This window comes from Triticum urartu, unplaced genomic scaffold (genome assembly GCF_003073215.2).
Source record: "Triticum urartu cultivar G1812 unplaced genomic scaffold, Tu2.1 TuUngrouped_contig_1916, whole genome shotgun sequence".
In the NCBI taxonomy this organism is placed as follows: domain Eukaryota; kingdom Viridiplantae; phylum Streptophyta; class Magnoliopsida; order Poales; family Poaceae; genus Triticum; species Triticum urartu.
In genome coordinates, this window is record NW_024112379.1 from 29,481 (window position 1) to 49,700 (window position 20,220).

Sequence of the window (20,220 nt, forward strand, 5' to 3'; positions counted from 1 at the left end):
GGATGGCTGGATTGCTTGCATGCATCTTTCATCCACTAGGGTTCTTGTTAACCGAGTTTCGGGAGAGCTTATCTACAACAAGAGTGGGTCCCTTTCCCCGCTCCAGCAGCAGCATTGGGGAAGACCCCATTGGCTACCCAACCATGACTCCGAGCTTGTCAAGTGGTAGGCCAAGAAATTTGAGACACTTTGGACAGGTGTGACACCGGTGGCTTGGAAACTTTGGAAACATCGAAACAGGGTGGTGTTCAACGATGCTTCACCTTCGGCTAGTGTTGTGTGCTCAGCAGGTACAACTAGAGGGACGAAACTGGAGGACAGCGTGTTGCATTCTAGGGTACAAGGGTTGTCTGACAGCGAGTTGTCAGCGTGTGAAGACGTGGGCTCTAGGAGCCGTGGGTGTAATGTAGAACCTTTCTGGAGCCATCTAGGCGTTGCTTATCTATGATCTTCTTTTTTTGCGAGGGATTGATTATCTATGATCATCCTTGAAAAAACTCCATTCAACAACACTAACATTGTACAGGAATACCCAAGCTCTCTTCAAGTTTTGCTGCTGAGAAAGTAGTGTAGCTCAAAATAAGTCATGAACCCAACTAACCAACTTCATACAGGATGCATGTCCTCTGCTGGTCAAGCATCACATGCCATTCTGGTTCTAAGCAACTTGATCCAAAACCGATGGTGGGGATTCTGACGACAAGAAAACACCAAGACTTTCGGGCGTGTCCAGTTACACAACTGAAAGAAGAACGAGGCCACACCATGATATACTACTAGTATCTACCTTCTCTAGTAATCTGCACAAGCCACCACTTGCCCATCCTCCCTCAGCTTCTCTGCAGCAGAAAGCAGCAAATCCACCGCTGCAAAATTCCTACTTTCCAGCCTCGCATCATCATCCTTGTGATGCTGCTTCAGCATCTTCTTCTCATACCGTCTCATCCCCGCCTTTGCCCTCTCCACGCTACAATGCGAGCAATACCACTTCCCCTTGGGTATCCAAGTACGCCGAGGTGTTATGCAGTACAGATGATAAGCCTCGTCGCAGCCGTCACACAGAATGGTCAGGTCGTCATCTCTGTCAGATAGACAAACCCGACAAAGGCATGATGGACAGTACCAGCACGGTTTGTCCCGCTGCATAACGCTAGCAATCTGTTTAGACTTCAGACAGCAAATGTGGTAGTACTTGTATGGACAGTGGCTGTGACCACATACGAGGAATCTCTTGGCATCCTCTTCAGGAGTTCCACATATCTTGCATGAACCACCGGGGTCAATGTTCGACAGTTCCCGACCCTCAGTACTGGAAAGCACAGTTGCTCTTGACTTACCAACAGGTGTCTGTTCTTTGCATTCTGGGGGCCTGCACACCTCAAGTCTTTTGCATAGGACACAATTTCCATGCACGCAATTCGGTTCATAACCTCCTTGAGCTAATTCATTGCAGGTGGTACTGCTGCAGCCTTTGCAATACCAGCTTCCCGTCGACGTGGATGGTATCGGAGGATCAATGCATGACATGTGACACACTAACTTGCATACATTACATATGACGGTGCTGACACCTCTCGTCTCTTTGCCACATTGGTCACAGGCACTGCCCTTTTGAACATCAGAAACATCTGTTCGGTCTGGATAGTCCAATGGTTGGCATCCCTGTGAGTTCGAGGGTACTGATGTAGCTGATTCGACCAGTTTCTTGGGTTCAGAGCTGCCCAACACAGCTCCCTGTAATAGTGGTAGCATACTGTTGAGCAAAGCGAATAAATCCATCATGGAAACATCCAAGCTAGCAACAGAATAGTCACCTTGAGTTCCTCCTCACAACCACATGATCCTCTTTGTCTTCCAACCTAAAGAATGCAATACCAAATTCCAATGCAAAGGTGCTTATCAGTATCAAGTAAATGTATGAAAAAATATTCCTTTCTAACTGAAACATAGAGAAGTATAAAGCATTCAAAATATTAAAACTAAGAGAATATAATTAAAACCCAGCGACCAAAAACTTGCCTGATTTGTGTAGGAGGCTTCTGTGAGGCTTGAAAGATTATTTGCTAGGTCAATGATATCTTGGCCAGCCATTTTAAGATTTTCCCACAACTACACAAATATTTCAACTGTTAATTACCATTCACCACCCCAATTTTTTTTTAAATACATGCCATACAAAATAAATTTATAGTCAGTTTAGAAAGCAGTGAGTAGCAGATAACGCTTAGGGAGACCGAAAGGAACTGACGGCATAGCCTGAAGAGCTTGGATTTAGAGAAAGAACTGGGTATTGAACTCGTAAGAACCCAAAACTGGCAGGTAGTATGGTAGCTAGTCAGTTCAAGTCAGTGCGAACACCGAACTGGATAGAGCGCCGGTGGCACAGCCATTACGTTATTTCCTTTGAGGGATACACAACTTATGATTTGCAAATTTGCATTACTCTCATGATCATCTAATTGTTATAATTTTGAGTGATGACCATTGAAAACAAACATTATACAATTTGTTATTCCATGGTAGTGCACACAGAGAATACAGTGAACAATGGTAGACATGTACTCCTTCCATATATGGAGTATATATTAGATCTGTAACTATTCCATTGTATATAGTTTTCCTGCATATATACCATAATGCATACAAGTGCTATTCATAACAGGGGATCAGAACAAACTAGAATATCTCTCTAGAACCTCATAATATATGCTAACGGGATTTTACATATTTGCACATTGTCAAAGTTAGCTGTGAAACACAATACTAAAAGAAATATTGAAAGCTGAAAAGTTGCAAGATTATTACCAGTTTTAAATCATCTTTGAATATTTCAGGTGCACACCCATACTCTCCATTTTTCATTCTAGAGTCAATCACACCAAAATCGAAATACTTAGTCCTTTCCTCATCTTGATGCACAGTTTTGCGAAGAACATTGCATAACAAGGCAAAATCCTCTGATCTCAAAATGTCCACAAGAACGTTCTTGCACTCAGCAATACCCGTATTCCTTGACACTGTTCTGTCAGAATCCATTTCCACTTTGTCCCTGAGCTGATATAGTAGAGAAAAATATTGTGGGCATTTGATAAGACAATGCAATACAACTGGTCCCTAAATAAGAGTGTAATAAGTGTATAACAACAAAATACAACTGCAATTTTCTAGTAATAATTAGTCTTATCACTTACAGATTCAAATTCAGAGCAACTGTGGAGGACATCACGGATGCAACTCTGGATGCCAGCACCCTCCTGTACACCATGCAAATGCATCAGGCCATTCAAAACATATCTCCAGTGACTCCAACAGTCACTTCTTCTAGATAGCATCTCAGATTTGTTTGTGTTACTATATAATATTCCATGAGGCCTCTCCATGAGTGGCTGCATGATAAACCGTTCAAATTAGTACTTAAGAGATTAAGCCAGAGAAAATAATGATACAAGAGATAACTGTAATGTTACTCCTACAATTGAAATAAGCCTGTCAATTAAAAGATAATGACAAGTCTGTCAGTAATAAATCACTAGGTTAAGCAATCTTGACTATCGACTCTCCATTAGTATCCAAATTTCTACCCTAATGCTCTATAAGAAAATGGCCCAGCTAAAATTGATAATAAGTTCCAGGACAGTGAGTCCCTGCTGCACCCATGAAGCTGCTACAATTCGTTACTTGTGAGGAGATTGTACATTTATTCTAGCCCTAGACTTCTTGTAGAGGGGTCAAAATGCATTGCCTCCACCCAAAGACATACATGTCAGTAAAACACTGAATGTAGTCCACTAATCTATTCTCATAATTGATATCCCGATTCCAACACAGTGCAGGAAAAGAATAGAAGCAAACAAGGACTCACCTGAGAACCGGATATAGTATTTGATAACGCGTTGCGTGTATTTGATATACTGTTAGCTTCATCAAAAGCTTGGGAAGAACTACTATTCTGCACAGCTATAGTGAAATGCTCTTCATCAAATTGTGAACTCATAGAAGAGCAAAGAATGTCACCACTGTCAATACCGGCATGTGGACCTGATCTTCTCACTTTCTTCTTTTCCCTTGATATCATTTGGTCTCTAACCCTCTTAGCGGCATCTTCCGGAATTTTACAGCATCGAGGATGATTTTGCCAGCCAACAAGATGCCACTTTAATCTAGTTACACCATGATAGCCCTCTAAGCTGCACCACTTGCACTTCCAGTGTCCTTTTTCTCTGTCAAAAAACAGTGAATGTTCCCATGCATTGTCCCTTAACCTTGTCGGGTAACTGGAACGCACCTACAAATTCACACGGGGCATCTCGTAAATACAAAATAAATCATGACATGCATGTGCATAGTGAAATCATGCCATATGATATGAGAACTGCAAACAGAACACACCACTCATATAGTGCTATGATGAATGAGCTGTGCAAAAACTGACAATTCAACAGTACAACAAGATAGCACATCAACAAAGAATATAAATGAAACTGAGGAAGTTGGACACAGAACACTTAAAATAAACTAGGTTTGACTTTGGAGTGGTTCTTAGTAAAGTTAAATTTGCAAGGAATCAAGGAACAAGGACGCTTCTTTGTGGAACAGGGGTATATGTTAAAACGGATGAGCAATTGAGCATACTGCCCAAAAGGAAAAAGGATCAGAGTTAAACTGCAACTGATTACTTCAAACTTATATTTTCCAGCTCTGCGAGATACAGCAATAGAATATATTCATTCAATCCAAAAGAGGATGTGCAAGCACCAAAAGCAAATATAAAGTTTCCAACAGTATGCTCACTGAGACAGAAAGGTGTGTTCCCAATTTGAGTTGTGATATAAATACATGACAATAGCAATTAGCATCTTGGGTCTTAATTGATATTGAAGTTTACACTTTTCCCTAATGTCATGATAGATGTTTAGCAAATGGCAGGGTTGGTGAAGTCTGTTCAGTAGAACTGTGTCTATTCTGGAGAGAAGACCAGCAACCTGAGGGAGCGTCTTTAACTGTTAAAGTATCAGATGTTCAACAGTCAACACTGCAGGCCATTTCTTAACAAAATACCAGAGCAAGATCTTTTCAGTTTTGAGGTTGTACAAAAAAAGTGTGGCATAAAGAGAGATTAAGATTACATGGTTCCTGCTAAGAGAAGCCAATAAATATGCATTTTCCAAAAATCTCGCATGTCATACTTTGATTGTCCCGTGTAATGAGTCATGATTGTATTATTAGTAATTACCAATATACTTAATGGATTATATAAATAACCACAACTGGCACAAAACTGACAGAGCTAGCAGAAACTATAAATCATAGCCTGAACACTCTTCAACCCATTCCAGTTTCAACCAAACTGACATATAAAATAGCATGTCTTAAATTAATGGGCTGATTAATATAGCCACAGGGAATAATATAAATGAGAATACAGTTATAAAGTTCACCTCGCTCGACAAATCATTTATTGGCAATTGTGGAAGATTGCTAAATGCTGGATCATTGTTCTCCAGTATTACACTGGATTGTGCAAGAATTTGTGGCTCTGGAGGAGCTTGCTGCCCAGTCTTTCTCATCCCGGGCCTTCTCTTTATTAGAATATGGTGTTTTGCCTTTGCAAAAACTTCTTTAGGGACACTTGTGCACTTAGGATGACGAAAGACGCCAGCAAGATGATAATGGAGCCTAGATGTTTTGCCATGTCCATCCATACCACAGTACCTACACCTCCAATGCCTTGCAATTTCATCAATGATAACAATATGTTTCCGTAAGTTAAACCTGGTCTTCCGAGGATGTTTCAATATCTACAAATAAGTGTAGAATCAGAGAAGAAAACATTAAAAAAATAGCAACATAGAAACATATATTAAATACCGATTTTATTTAGTAGAAATTTGAAAAATAAGTAAGTGTCGAAATACAGTAGGAAAACAAAGTAGAATACCCCTTATTTTTCCTGTTAGTTTTGTTTATCATTCGCCTACCTTTTTTGGATTTTAATTTCTGGATAACTCTTACAAAACAAAGCATATGATTACACCATTGTTGCGTCTGAGAAGAGTAGGGAAGGACCCCATATCAAAGTTTAGTAAATTCCTATTACACTCAACACCTATCAGAAGAATAGAAAAAGCAAAACAAATATGGGAGTGACTATTTGTAAGAGCATCTCTAGCAGAACCCTTAAAAGCTCGTCACCCCATTAAATTCCGGCCGATATACAGGATGCGGAAAAAAAAACAGCCCGATCAGATACTGTAAAAACGGCCCGGCCCGTAAGAAATTTACGAGTAGCTTATAAAACTCTGCCGAATTCGCTATATATACCAGAAACCAGCCAGTTTAGGGTTTGCATCCAGCAAATCCCTTTTCCCCTCCGCCGTAATCTAGCACCCTCTGGTGACAAATCAAGATCCCTCCGGCCATCGTTTGCCGCGCGCACAGCCTCAAAAAACTGGCACCAATGTCTAGCGGAGGATGCAGGCGTGGTGGTCTAGGGGGCTGAGGCGCCTTGCTGCTGCAGAAGCGGGGCCGTCAAGACGACGAGGCCGGGAGCTCCGCCATCCGCCCGCCGGTGCAGGAATTGAGCTGCATGAGGGCGCAGGAGCGCGGCCCACTCCCGCAGCGGCGTGAACGGACGTGAAGGAACTTGAACCGCCTGCACGAGCTCCTTTGGCCGACGACTAAGCGCCTCCAGGCGGCGGAGCGCAAGTTCTTCGAAGCGAAGGAGGCGGCCGCCGCCGGAGAAGAAGGGGCCGCCATGTGGCTCGAGGTGGTCACGGAAGAGTACGTCTCCGCGCAAGCCCTCTCCAGCTCCGTCATGGAGTATCATCTCCATGTCAAGAAGGATGATGATGAGTAGATCAGGTTTTTAATCTAGTATGTTTTCAAGTTTGTCGTATGAACTATGTTTAAATCTAGGGAAGTATGTGGCGGGAACTAGCATGTTTAAATTATTTATTTATTTTTAGAAAAGGAGGATGACCCCCGGCCTATGCATCTCGGCGATGCATACAGCCACTTTATTAATTATTATCACAAGACCTTACAAAGCCATACAACAGCAAGACTAAAGCCACCGTCTAAGCAACAACTATCGCTACACCTATCCAATTGATGAAAGGGCGCAGATAGTCTGGGCCTAATACCAAACAGACATCGCAACCAAACATAAACATCTAAGACCTGAGATCCCAACCAGGACGCCTGCCGGGTATGTGGCACCTACCAGTCTGGCGCACTCCTCAACCAGGACCCTGCCGGGTATGAGGCCGCCGCGCCACCTGCCACCAATCCATCTTCAGAGCTGTACTGTTGCAAGTACCGTGCCAGGTCTCTCTGCCATCGACGCCACCACGACGCCCGACAACGTCGTCCTCCTGCGTGAGTCCATCCTCCCACAGCGAACTCCGAATCTGCACTGCGCCACGCCGTCAAGATCCGTCGCCATCAGTGTGTAGGATGAAACACGCTCCACAATGAAACACCGCTCCTCCTCTGGTCCCTCGATCACGTGTGTACCTCCAAAAGATGCCCCCAAGGGAGGAACGACACAGAGCGCCACCGTCATCCGATCATCCGATTTAGGGTTTCCCCTGGAGGTAGCAGAGAGTGGCCTTGAACTTCTCCACGGCGATGCCTTCAAGAAGGGAACGACGCAGATAGCGCCGCCACCGCCGGCCTTAGCAGAAGCCGAAGGCAAGTTTTCACCCAGACAGTTCGAAGGAATCCAACTCTCGTGCACAGGCCGCCGTCACCACCAGCACCACCAGGCAGACCTGGAGTACCGGCAAATCAGCGAGCCGCCGGCACCACCGCATCCAGATCGCCGGCCACGCCGGGCCGCCGCCATCCCCCGCGCCGTCCGGGTCAGAGACAAGCGCCGACCGCGCACAGGGACCGCCGCCGCCTGCACAGCCGGAGCGCGCGAGAGCCCAGCGCCGCCACCGCTTGCCGAGCCAACCGCCGCCCGAGCACTGGCGCCACCGTGAAGCCATCAGATCGGGGAGGAAGACGTCGCGTGATGACCACCCTCGCGGACCCCGCCGCACGCCCGAGTGTCGGCGCCACCGCGGCGCCATCAGATCGGGAGGAGGAGGAGCCCGCGCCTCGCCGCCCCGCACAGACCACGCCGCCGCCATCGCCGCAGTGCCACCAAAGGGGAGCCCCGCAGATCCGCCGGCAGCCCAACCTGCCGCCGAGCCGAGCGCCGCCGCGAGGGCCGGCCGTCCCGCGCCGCCCAGGAGCCTCACGAGGAGGGAGGGAGCCCCGCCGCCGCCGACGCACGCGCGGGCTTTGCCCGGCGGCGAGGGAGAAGGAGGACGAGAAAGGAGAGCGGCGCGGCGATCTAGGGTTCTGCCCGGGCCGCTCGCAGGAGCGGCATGGGGGACGGCCTTCTTGTGGTCTTTTTTCTAGAACTGGCCAGCATGTTTAAATTATGCGGTATGTGTTGAAGGATCTGATCTTTCGTGCCGTCCGCTGTACCACAAATTCGGTTTACAGTATCCCATAAACGAAATTTGCGGTACCGCAGTTTACAGGATCTGCTAAAGATGCTCTAAGTCACCTGAAAACTAAATTTGCGTAAGTCGATTTTTTGGGCCATCGACCGAAATCGGACGTCCTGCCTTCTTTTCTCAACCTCCCGTCTGTTCCTTCCTCTGGCCACCCGATCTAGTGCCAGCCGGGCGGCCTGCCACCGCTACCCGCGGCGCTCCCGTGCACGCCTCACCCTCCCCTGCCCCCCTCCCACCGTCGTGTTACCGCTGCCCCAGGCCATCCCTCTAAACCTCCCCGGCGTTAGATTTCTCCGGTGAGCCCGCACCTCCCCACCCAAACCAGTCAACCCTCGGACTCATCGCGGCGCCGTACTCAGCCTCGAGGCTGTGCATGTCTTCTCTCCATAATCGACTTACGCGAATTCAAAATTCAGGTGACTTGCAAATAGGTTGTGCGAAGAAATATATGGCAGATATCTTAGTAGCTAATAAAAGATATGCAAACAATTGTCGAAACAGATGACAAGCCAACCACTTGAAACTACCACATTGAGGGAAGCACCCTTTAATCTATAAGTTACAATCTAAAACAGTAGTCCTCGATCTAAATTTATTAGGAGGGACTACCTAAGTTTGAAGTCAAATATGACAAATCCAGAAGTGACCGATTCTTTCATGGATGGTGTTTCATAGCTCCATGGAGCTACGGCAGGAATGTTACATCATAATTAGTTTGCATGTAGATATGAGCATAGTTTACAATAAATTATTGATAGGCGTATGACCAGTTATCCTGGCTACACGTGAACCAAGGGTGCACGATATACTGCTGCGTTGTAAATGGCCAAAAACCCAATTACATTTTATTTGAAAATAAATGAACTTCATGCTGGACATACAACCATTTTTTAATGGGTTGTGCACGCCTCACCCTCCCCTGCCCCCCCCCCTCCCACCGTCGGGTTACCGCTTGCCCCAGGCCAACCATCGTGGGTCGTCATCGACTGGAGGTGGCCGTGGATACGCATGGCAAAGTGATGGATCCGAGGAGCGTCCGTTTTATGCGCCACCGGGAAACTTCGTGGAGGGGGCTTCTAGTCCGGATTATCGGTCCCGAGGAGGCTACCGGGGCTTTCGTGGTGGTAGGGGCGGGGCTAGGCGTCCGTCCCACTACCGGCACATCCCCCCCCTCCACCCCCGCAGGCTACGGCCGTCACGGCCGACACTGAGGCCTTTGATACGGGCAAGTCGTCGGAAACGGCGGAGATGCAGCCAGCAGATTTATCGGGAGAGGCCATGGCGGTGGTCACTGCGATGGCTTCTACCAAGGTCCCGGTACCCTTGCAGGATGGGGTCAAGGGTCGTGAGCATAGTTCTGACAAGCTTTCTGACAAGCCGGATGGTCAGAGGGCCGCTAAGTGGGGGCGCAAGAAAGAGAAGATGATTTGCTACCGTTGCGGTGAGCAAGGACATTCACGCCAAGTCCAAACTTCATGACACAAGAGAGACGCGAGAACAAAGCACCACCAAGACGGAAAGCGGCTACACCAAACCACTCTGGCATCTTCGCCAAGCGACTTCAAGGCCATCTTCGCCTTCGGATATATGGCATCTTCAAACATAAGCACCTCAAGACTAACGCTCAAGAGAAGCTCCCCAAGCTCAAGTCCACGATTTTCCACGAGCTAACTACGACCTCGACATCGACCACGTGATTCCTTTCTAATGGGACTCAAGAAACCCTAGGAGTATCTCGAGTGGGAGCGTTTGAATGGACGACTACCTAAAGCTACAATCAAGTCCTCCGAAGATCAAGTGAAGTGCGCCCAAAGAACTTCACGACTACGCGTCCACATGGTGGGCTTCACACACCTTCAGAGAGCTACGACATGATTTGGCCCAAGACGAAAGAGAGCTTTGGCGAGAGTAGTTGTGTGCCCTCCAACTACACCGGACAACTTCAACGCCAATTGGAGAACACCATCCAGGATCCAAGTCCATCGACGAGTACTTCAAGGAGATGAAGATTGCCTTGCGACGAGCCGGCGTGGACGACCCCATTTCGATGAAGTTCCACTTCATGATGGGATTGCACAACGACATCTCCAAGACGATCTTCCTCGAGAACTACAAGTCCCTCGACGACAACTACATTGGTGCTCTCAAGGCGGAACAAGGACTCATGAAGGCCAAAGTTTCTCCACCCCAAGCTCACTTCGCGACGACTAAGCTCCCTGAGAACGAGCATGAGGCTAGTACCACCACGATGTCCAGGCCCGACGAGCTCCAAGACGATACTCCCAAGTTCGACGCCATCCCTCTTTGTGGCATTGACGATGCCGAGTCCTCCATGACTCTTTTTCAAGACGGTACGGCGACGAGTACGACTACGGAGACCCTCAAGGACCAAGCTTTGGAGGCGAGTGACAAGGTGGCGAGCAAGGATGATGCTTCCATCTTAGGAGGCGAGAGTGATGATGTGCCATCTTCGGCTTTCATACACGGTGACGACAACGAGATGGTTGAGCATGGGATTTTCCCTTCGACCACGGCGACGTATGATGACTTGAGTGACTTGTGCCACCATATTGAGAGTGAGAGTGACTTCACCACTAGCCCCATATATGTGTTGCCACAATTCCCATGTGAGGAGAGCCACAACCCCCACCACTTGAGTGAGATGAGTGACTCCACCATATGTGAGTTTGAGTGCACCTATTTTGAGGGAGTGAGTGAACCACCACATAGAGAGAGTGAGATAGTTGATAGGTCATGTGAGGCCACTTTTAACACTAACGACTTGACCACTACCTCTATTGTGTCTTCTCATTTGGTGCTAGGTCCCTTATATGATGATGCGCCGATTCTCGACGACTTCATCCTACCTTTGGACAAGACGATGGCCATGGTGGAATATGATGCACCCCCCACATGGTTCCATCACAATGATGATCTTGACCACCATTTGGTCTTTCCCACCTCACCTACACCACAAGAGTGGAATGACAATGGTAACATAGGTGAAGGTGATGCTTTAGTCCCACTAGTGGACATTCTTGACATTGATTGCTTGCATGATGTTGATCCACCTATTTCCATGATTCATGCTAGTGCGACTTCCTCATGTGATGATTTGTTGCCCATTTACGATGAGTATGATGATTCTCATGTGAAGTCTATTAGTTGTGCAGCCATGTTGCATAGGATTTCTTATGCTAATTCTCTCAGTCACATCATGTTTGCCAATCCGCTTGACTTGTCATATGCTATGCATGAGATTCGACCACATGTCATATTTGCAATCTCTTCATAGTGACTATGCATATGCCATTAATATTAACCCAATTTGCACATATGGCATAGATGACAAGCCTATGGTTATTGGCATTTGTTTCTCTTGTGATGATATTGACATGCTACCTTTGCATCATTTATCTCATATACCATCCATAACCACCTAGCTTCGGATATGCATTGTTTTGGAGTTGTCCATTTTCTCCATATGATGTTCCAATATTGCTCATGAGGAGACCCCCATAGTTTCCTCATACATTTTAGGAGATTTTGATCACTCCCATCCATTGCATGATCCTCATACTTATGTGCACAATATGCTCCCCATGAATAAACATGATATTGATGTGCCATATATTTGTATGCTCAATTTGCATCCCCATCGTGTTATACACAATAACTATTCTTTCATGATGGATGACATGTTCTTATACCATGCATCAAATTTCTTTGAGCACGCTTATCTTGTGCTAACTTTCACGTGCACATACACATCATGATGGATGTGATGTGTACATTTACCACACACACAATTTCTTCCGTTTGTGTCTTTTGTGTAGGTACCCATGAATTCTTGTCAACCTCGCAATCTCATGAGTTGACAAAACGAGCTCTAGAGAGCAATGATGACTTGGGATCCCATGGAGTGTCTTTCCCACCGCTCTCTTCGCGCAAATACTTCGCGCATTTCTTCTACATGGCCCTCACTTGGCTATGGGTTGTTGTCCATTATATATCCTTTGCCCATCTTGCCATGTTCACTTTGCATGATATGCTCATTCATATGCTTTTGCCATGCATTTGTGACCCATGCTTTGCATTACACATGATGATTGATTCTCATACTTGTATGTGTATTTGTAAGCTTGGTGGAGATATTGCTTGTTATTGCGATGTTTGCTTTGTACCCCATGCCTATGATGATACTTTCATCTTGCTTTGTGTTTGTGCTTGCGATATGTCATGTGCATTGCCTATGCCTATTATTTGCTCTCATGACACGATTGCCATGATTTACTCTAGTATGTTGCATCTTCGCACTACTAGCTTGCACGACTTGATTACTATGCTTGACTTGATTGCCTCACACATGATGAACAATTGCTCTTTCTATTGTGTTGAGTGCCACACTATATTCACTACACCCCATGCACATTATGCTTGGATTGTCTTGCACTTGACCCATGTGTTTAGACACTTCATTTTACTTGGTGTTGTGAATGATTCATATGCCTACCATCGACCTTACATTGAGCAATTTGTGAATGCTTGCTATGAACTTGAGGTAGATGCTTCTTCTCTTGTCACACATATTTGCATCACTACCTCACATTCACATGCTTGTTTCCATGATGTCCTTCTTTGTGCTCAATTTATGTGCTTACATGCCATGTCACAATCCTTTGTCACACCATATGCTATGCTTGATGACAACACTTGTTGGGTGAATCACCTCTTGAATGCTTGGTTTTGCACTAACGCTAACCGCATTTGTTTTTCCAAGTGTTTGTTCTCCTTGCTCCTTCTGAAGGACTCACGAGACGGTGCGACATTGAAGAGTGCCCATTTCAAGCTTCAAGATGACGAGAACTTGGTGATCGACCACTAACACGGCGATGCCATCTCTTTCCCATGGTGATTTGGATTTCGATCCGAGGTCGGATCTTTCCCTAAGGGGGAGGGGATGATGCGGAGCATCCTATGGACATCACCATGTCAAGAGTTCATTCAGCAAGTGACACGTGCGACATCTACTTCACATACATAAAGGTGAATCCTCTCCTTTACACGTGCTCACTTGACCCCTTCAAGGAAGGTATACTACTTGACCCTCCATCGTGCATGCATAGGTATTGTGGAGCTTCACGAATGACGAGGAGGAGTGCAAGCGCCAAGGATCACCTACACCATCCGCGAGGGAAGCCTGGAAGAGAAGACGCAAGAAGAAGAGCTGTTGAAGAAGCTCCAGCCACCGGACGACCGGTCGGGTCCGGACGTCCAGCGCCTGAAGATCCACGGACGACCGGTCTAGACCGACGACCGGTGTCCCTGCACCGAGCCAAACGAGCGGACGTCCACGACGCTGGCAACCGGACGACCGGTCCAGACCGGAAATCCGCTACACCAACATCCGAGCCAGATCGAGCGGACGACCGGCCTCTACCGGACAACCGGCCGCCCACGAGCCACCGACGTCCGGTACCTGGCTGTGTCCAGTTGCGGGCTGAGGCCCATGTACCCCTTCACTTCCCCCCATTGCACTAAGACTATAAACTTAGACCTCTCCCTCCTCCTTTCTAGGGTTAGCGTTGTGATAGCTCATTTGAGAGATAGAGCTACGCTCATCCATTACAGATCTACTCCACGAGAGAGACCGCGGCCCCTCTACGGAGAAGATCCCCTTGGATTCAAGACCCCCTCTTGGGTGGCCCCATCAAGACCTCCTCACGGAGAAGAACCCGGTTACCGTTTGTATCGTCCGTTGTTGACTTTGGATCTTGTATCTCTCTTTGTGTTTCGAGGATCTAGCACATGTGTGATCTATTTCTTGTTGGTTGAGTGTTTCTCTTGTGTTTTCCCTCGTTTTCCCCCTCGTGTTCTTCGTGTTCCTCGTAGGGATCCGCTCCTTTCGTGAAAGATCGGCCATCTAGGGTTCCACCCTACATCCAGGTTCTCTCGGGCCCGGCTGTGGCTGCCTGTCAAGCGTGGTGGCGGCGAGTCTCGCGGCCTCTAGGCACCGTGGAGGTGTCAGCGGCGGCGTGTGCTCGGTCTGGTGGTGCTGATGATGGCAGCGGCCCGTGCATGAGAGTTGGATTTCTTTGAACAGATCTGGGTGAAAACTTGCTTTCGGCTACTGCCAAGGCCGGCGGTGGCGGCGCTATATGTGTCGTTCCCTTCTTGAAGGCATCGCCGTGGAGAAGTTCAAGGCCACTCTCTGCTACCTCCGGGGGAAACCCTAGATTGGATGATCGGATGACGGCGGCGCTCTGGTGTCGTTCCCCCCTTGGGGGCGTCATTCTTGGAGGTACACACGGGATCGAGGGACCAGTGGACGGCTTCTTTGGTGGAGCGGTGCTTCATCTCACACATTGATGGGCGGCGGATCTCGGCGGCATGGCGCTTTGGAGACTCGGCGTCCGATGCGCGGAGATGGACTCGCGTAGGAAGAGGGTGTTGTCTGGCGTCATGGTGGCGTCGATGGCAGAGAGGCCTGGCAAAGTCGATGCATTAGTTTCTGCTCTGAAGACGGATGGAAGATGGCGGCGACGACACAGAGAGTGCGTCGGACCAGCTTGTGCCCCAAACCTAGTATGTGGCTTGGTTGGGGCCTCTGGCTTTAGAATGTTAGGCATTTGTGCGATGCCTGTTTGATATTAGGCTCGGACTATCGGCATCCCTTCATCAGGTGGATAGGAGTAGCGACAGTTGTTGCTAAGATGGTGGCTTCAGACTACCTGATGTACTACTTTGTAAGGTCTATGTGAATAATAATCAATAAAATGGCTGCATGCATCGCCCAGATGCAGAGGCCGGGGGTAATCCTCCTTTTCTAAAAAAATATATAATTATAAATACGTCACTTAGTAATGATATCTATTTAGTTAGGAAAGAGATCAGTTTAGTTAGCAAGATAAAGTATATGGTTTTTAAGGAAGGTCGAGATTCTATTCTTGGGTATCAAGTTGAGTCTTCCGTACAAAAGGGACTCCATGTACCTGTATGGACTATCTAATGAATGAGAATAAATTAGAAAAGATATAATCCCTGTCCTCAACTTCTCCCCCTTTCATCCCCGGCACCATGGACGGACAATCCTCGGAGCTGTGCCCCAAACATTGTCACATATACAAGTCTTAGGACCTGTACCAATCATAGCACTTGACAGGCTGCTGGGATTTTAGCGATAGAACCATTGCCGAAAGTAGATGCGGAGAAGATGTTCAATGACGAAGTTCTGCGATGCCTACCACTCCAGGAACCCTTGCTCGGGTGCTCCTCACAGTGTACTATATAGACATAATACAACCGGCAAGAAACCAACGAGTCTTTGATAACATCTCTGACCACCCACCACAGCCATTCTAGATACCTAGACATCAGTACCAATGGTGTCTAGACCGTCCTTCTCGTGATCCTGTGTCTATGCCTCTGCCTAGTGTAATTCGGTTGCCACAGCCTTTATATATTAGGTCCACGTTGAAGTGTTTGAATCCAAAAGCAAACTCTCCACAAATACCAAGCCCAACTGTAGCACTACAGAAATATTCGACACAAACTCCAACAAACGTTAAAACTAGTGAGGTCAAAGCTCAAAACCAACCAATAAATCAATGGCACAAACACAAGCAACTCTTTTCTCCAGGACAGACTGAACACTAAATATTATTTCTTACACCAGGTTTGGAAGGAGAATTACCTGTTTGTTTTGTGAATTCTCAGTGTTCTTGTCCACAATCTGGTGCTCATTATTTAGTACATGATGCTTTTCATGCTCCATTGGTAACTGCTCCTCGGGCCAATCACTGCATATCTTTGACTGTTCATAATTCTCAACTGGTTGTCCACAATGATGTTTACCGCATTGGTTGCTTCGAGCTGCCAACTTCTAAGAGAAAAAAAAATAGGTGGGTAAGTTCAGATGCTATAATGGCAACTTGGAAGAGCTAAGATGGGTTACTAAGACAAAAAAAGATGATGTATCTGATGTAAGTTTCTTGTCCAGGTTTAAGAAAAACCCAGGAAAAATTAATATCATGCAATAGCAGGTTTCACTGCTTTGGCACTATTTCTTTTGCAGATCATCAAGATACTTGACTATTTGAGTAAGCATGTGATAATCAGTGATCTTGGATAGCATTGATTTACACAAGAATCATGCTTAAAATCTTACCACTTAATGTTCTTTAAAGAATAAATCAATTTCTGTACCGTGTCTTTTTGTTTCCTCTTCTTTTCTTTTCATGAAACTGCACAAAGTACGAATGGCATGATACGCAAGTTTGTACTGTCTCCATCCTATTTTACATCAAGGCAGTCCCCATTCTCCAATACACAACTTTGTCCGCTAGTGTTTTCTATTATACGTTAAAAATATAAACATAATGATGGAAATAACTTTGATAACAAATCCAATGATGCAATTCCTGAGTGAGAAATCTTATCCGTGACCAAAATTTCAATAACAATGGCTTCAGACAGTAGAAATGATATTTGAAAACGAGGAAGTAAGGAGTAAAAAAAGTAAATGGATCAGCAACAATGTTTAACTTCCAAATACCATTATTTGAAAACGAGGAAGTAAGGAATAACAAAAAGTAAATGGATCAGCAACGCTGTTTAACTTCCAAATACCATTATTTGAAGGTTGCTGATCATTTTTACATGGTAAATGATATTAGGTTAACTTTGTATACCTCATCAATAGCGCACTTCTCCGATGTTTGCATATGCATACCATTATTTGAAGGTTGCTGATCATTCTTACATGGTACAGTCCCTTCCTCTTTTGATCCTAAGCAAAAAAACATTTAACACAATCAATTTTTTCGCTATTCAAAAGATGAAGTGCTGCTCTTTTCTCTTCAACGAAGTTCAATACTTTCTTTGACATTGCAATTGGAATTTTCAGGCAGCTCTTTTTTTTCGAGAAAACGCAAAAGCTTTGAGTTTCATTGTATTGAAAAGGAGTTTGGTACAATCCTCCTAGGAGGCTGGTTAGAAGGCAAGTACAGGCACATTAGTGAACATCCCAGGTTTTCAGGCAGCTCTTACCAGTAAGATGAGCCTTCAATGTAGTTACGGCACCTTGTATTGAGTTATCACACTCTAAGTTCAACTTCTGCAAGAAATTTAGAAGTCTATTAACGTCTTACTCATTATAAGAAATCTATAAGTAGTATCACCAAAAGTCTGTTAGGATTTTAGCGATTGAATCATTGCAGAAAGTATGGCGAGGTGATGTTTGATAATGGGGTTCGGTGATGCCTACACTCTGGCAGCCCTTACTCGGGTTTCTCCTCCATGTGTACTAAATCGACATAGGCTACCCGGTGCCTTTATATATTAGGCACAGGTTATAAGTGTTCGACTCCAACACAAAACCCTCCACTAATACCAGTCCAAATGTAGCCCTATACACCATTCGACACAAATTCCGACAAACTTCAAAATCCCTATTATTGTGTTGGTTTTTTGAAGGAAACTACCTCTCTGTTTTGTGGATTCCCATTGTTCTTGTCAACAATGTGGTGCTCATTATTTAGTAAATGGTGCTTGCCATTCTCGATTGGCAACTGCTCCTCTGCCCAATAACTGCCTTTCTTTGACTGTTCATAATCCTCAACTGGTTGGCCACTATGTTCTGTACCACACTGGTTGCTTCGAGCTGCCAACTTCTCAAAGAAAACAAACCAAAATAGGTCAGTAAGTTCAAAAGAACTAACATAAGTTATAAAAAAACAAAAAGATGGCGTATCTGGTGTAAACCCCCTTTTCTATTTTAAAAAGGACCCATGTGAACTTTGTATGCATGTTTTTTGAAAGTAGATTTCATTGTTTTGGCACTCCTTTTTCTGCTTGTCAATTTTACAACTTTCAGATGTAAAGTTCACACGAGTCGAAAGTTAACACTGAAAGACATAGTGAGCGGTTAGATAGTCCACATGCCAAATTTTAAATTGCAACATGCTAACTTATAGGTGCCTGACGGAGTAGAACCCAGCAGACCCCTCGATGGAGTGTTGTGACTAGCCGGAAAGAGCAGAGGGGAAACAGGAGACCGGATTACCTAGGTTCAGACCCTCACGGTGGAGGTAAAGCCCCTACTCCTGCTCATGTTAGATTGGTATACATGGGTGTACAGGGTACAATGGTGAATCAAGGGTGATGGTAGGTATGAGATTGGATACCCTATCGACTAGCCCTGCCCCGACTTATAAAAGATACCTGGGGCCTAGGGTTACAAGAATCCTAGCCGATCTAAGGAGGTGGAGGAAACCTCCTAGGACCCGGCTTCCTTGTCTTGCACTCCAAGTACTCAGGGTCCTTCCTTCTAAAGGGCCCACGGCCCGGGATGATGGCCCAACCGGCTCCCGGTGGCGCGAGGCACCCCTGAGCTAACACCATCAATGCCCTCAGAAGTAATTCACAGTTTCACACTCATGGATCTTGGACCTTGACTCAGGACAACCCGCACTGACTCAAGATACTTGCCTACTTGGGTAAATATGATGTGGAGCATCCTATGGACATCACCATGTCAAGAGTTCATTCGGCAAGTGACACGTGCGACATCTACTTCACATACATAAAGGTGAATCCTCTCCTTTACACGTGCTCACTTGACCCCTTCGAGGATGGTATACTACTTGACCCTCCATCGTGCATGCATAGGTATTGTCAGAGCTTCACGGATGACGAGGAGGAGTGCAAGCGTCAAGGATCACCTACACCATCCGCGAGGGAAGCGTGGAAGAGAAGGAAGAAGAAGCCTGGACAAGCTTCTGGAAAGCCCGGAACTTCCGGCCGCTGCCCGGAACTTCCGGCCACCGGAATCTCCGGCCATCCCGGAGCTTCTGGCCCAGCTGCAACGAAGCCGTCCGAGAGTGTGCCAACTCTCTAGAGAGCCCAGACCCTGCCCGTACCTTCGCGCGGAACCTCCGATGCCCGGACCTTCCGGCCGTCCCCAGAACTTTCGGCCCTGCCTGCGCGCAGACACTCGGGCTGAAGCCCATGTACCCTTTCGCCCCTCACTTACCCCTTCGTGGACCTAGACTAATATATACTCCTCCACCTCCTCCTTTCTAGGGTTAGCGTTGTGATAGCTTCATTTGATAGATAGAGCTACGCTCATCCGGATCTCCTCCGTGCGAGAGACTGCGGCCTCTTCGGAGAAGATCCCTTTGGATTCAAGCCCCCTTTCTAAGGGAAGATCCCCCCGTGGATTCAAGACCTCCTCACGGAGAAGACCGGCTACCCTTGTATCGTCCTTAGTTGTCCGTGGATCGTGTATCTTCTCTTATGTATTCGAGGATCTAGCACATGTGTGACTTATTCTTGTTGGTCTAGTGTTTCTCTTGTGTTCCCCTTGTGTTTTCCCTCTCTTTCCACCTCGTGTTCTTCGTGTTCTTCGCGGGATTCCGCTCCTATCGTGAAAGATCGGGCCACTAGGGTTCTACCCTACATCATCTTGGTATCATGAGCAAGGTTGATCACGATTTCGGAGCCCCCCTCTTTGTTTTCTAGCCTTCTTTTGCTTGATTTCGTCCTAAATCCGAAAATCCCCACCAAAAATAGCCCCAAATTTTTTTTTGATTTGTTGGTTTGGATGATGTTTTGTTGATTTTGATCCATGGATTTGCTTGGTTTCAAGTGGATCTAGCATCTCCCCAAGTTTCACCACTTTCCATCCACGAAATCGTCTCAATTTTTGCCG

At 46.3% G+C, this 20,220-nt stretch overlaps 1 protein-coding gene across 3 annotated transcripts; it reads right to left on the bottom strand.

Moving 5' to 3' along the window:
- Positions 1–472: 472 nt before the first annotated feature.
- On the bottom strand, positions 473–18,269 carry LOC125526800 (PHD finger protein EHD3-like). 3 transcript variants are annotated; one of them, XM_048691424.1, is made up of 11 exons: positions 17,993–18,269; positions 17,559–17,625; positions 17,201–17,298; positions 16,204–16,392; positions 5,439–5,798; positions 3,863–4,285; positions 3,192–3,386; positions 2,806–3,114; positions 2,020–2,109; positions 1,815–1,859; positions 473–1,734 (listed from the first exon to the last, which is right to left on the bottom strand). In XM_048691424.1, the coding sequence occupies exons 3-11, from the start codon at positions 17,237–17,239 to the stop codon at positions 793–795; spliced, it is 2,592 nt and encodes an 863-aa protein (XP_048547381.1). In that variant the 5' UTR covers positions 17,240–17,298; positions 17,559–17,625; positions 17,993–18,269; the 3' UTR covers positions 473–792. The 3 variants fall into 3 exon arrangements, with proteins under 3 accessions (XP_048547381.1, XP_048547379.1, XP_048547380.1); XM_048691422.1 differs by having other exon boundaries at positions 16,204–16,389; positions 17,993–18,202; XM_048691423.1 differs by having other exon boundaries at positions 2,806–3,054; positions 17,993–18,201.
- Positions 18,270–20,220: the final 1,951 nt, after the last annotated feature.

Excerpts from the sequence above, each read along its gene's own strand:
- LOC125526800 (XM_048691424.1), bottom strand. The coding sequence starts at position 17,239 with ATGCATATGCAAACATCGGAGAAGTGCGCTATTGATGAG. Across the intron at positions 3,115-3,191 it reads GTTGCTCTGAATTTGAATCT|GGACCAGTTGTATTGCATTG; the intron begins GTAAGTGATAAG and ends ACTCTTATTTAG. Across the intron at positions 1,735-1,814 it reads GTTGTGAGGAGGAACTCAAG|GGAGCTGTGTTGGGCAGCTC; the intron begins GTGACTATTCTG and ends CCACTATTACAG.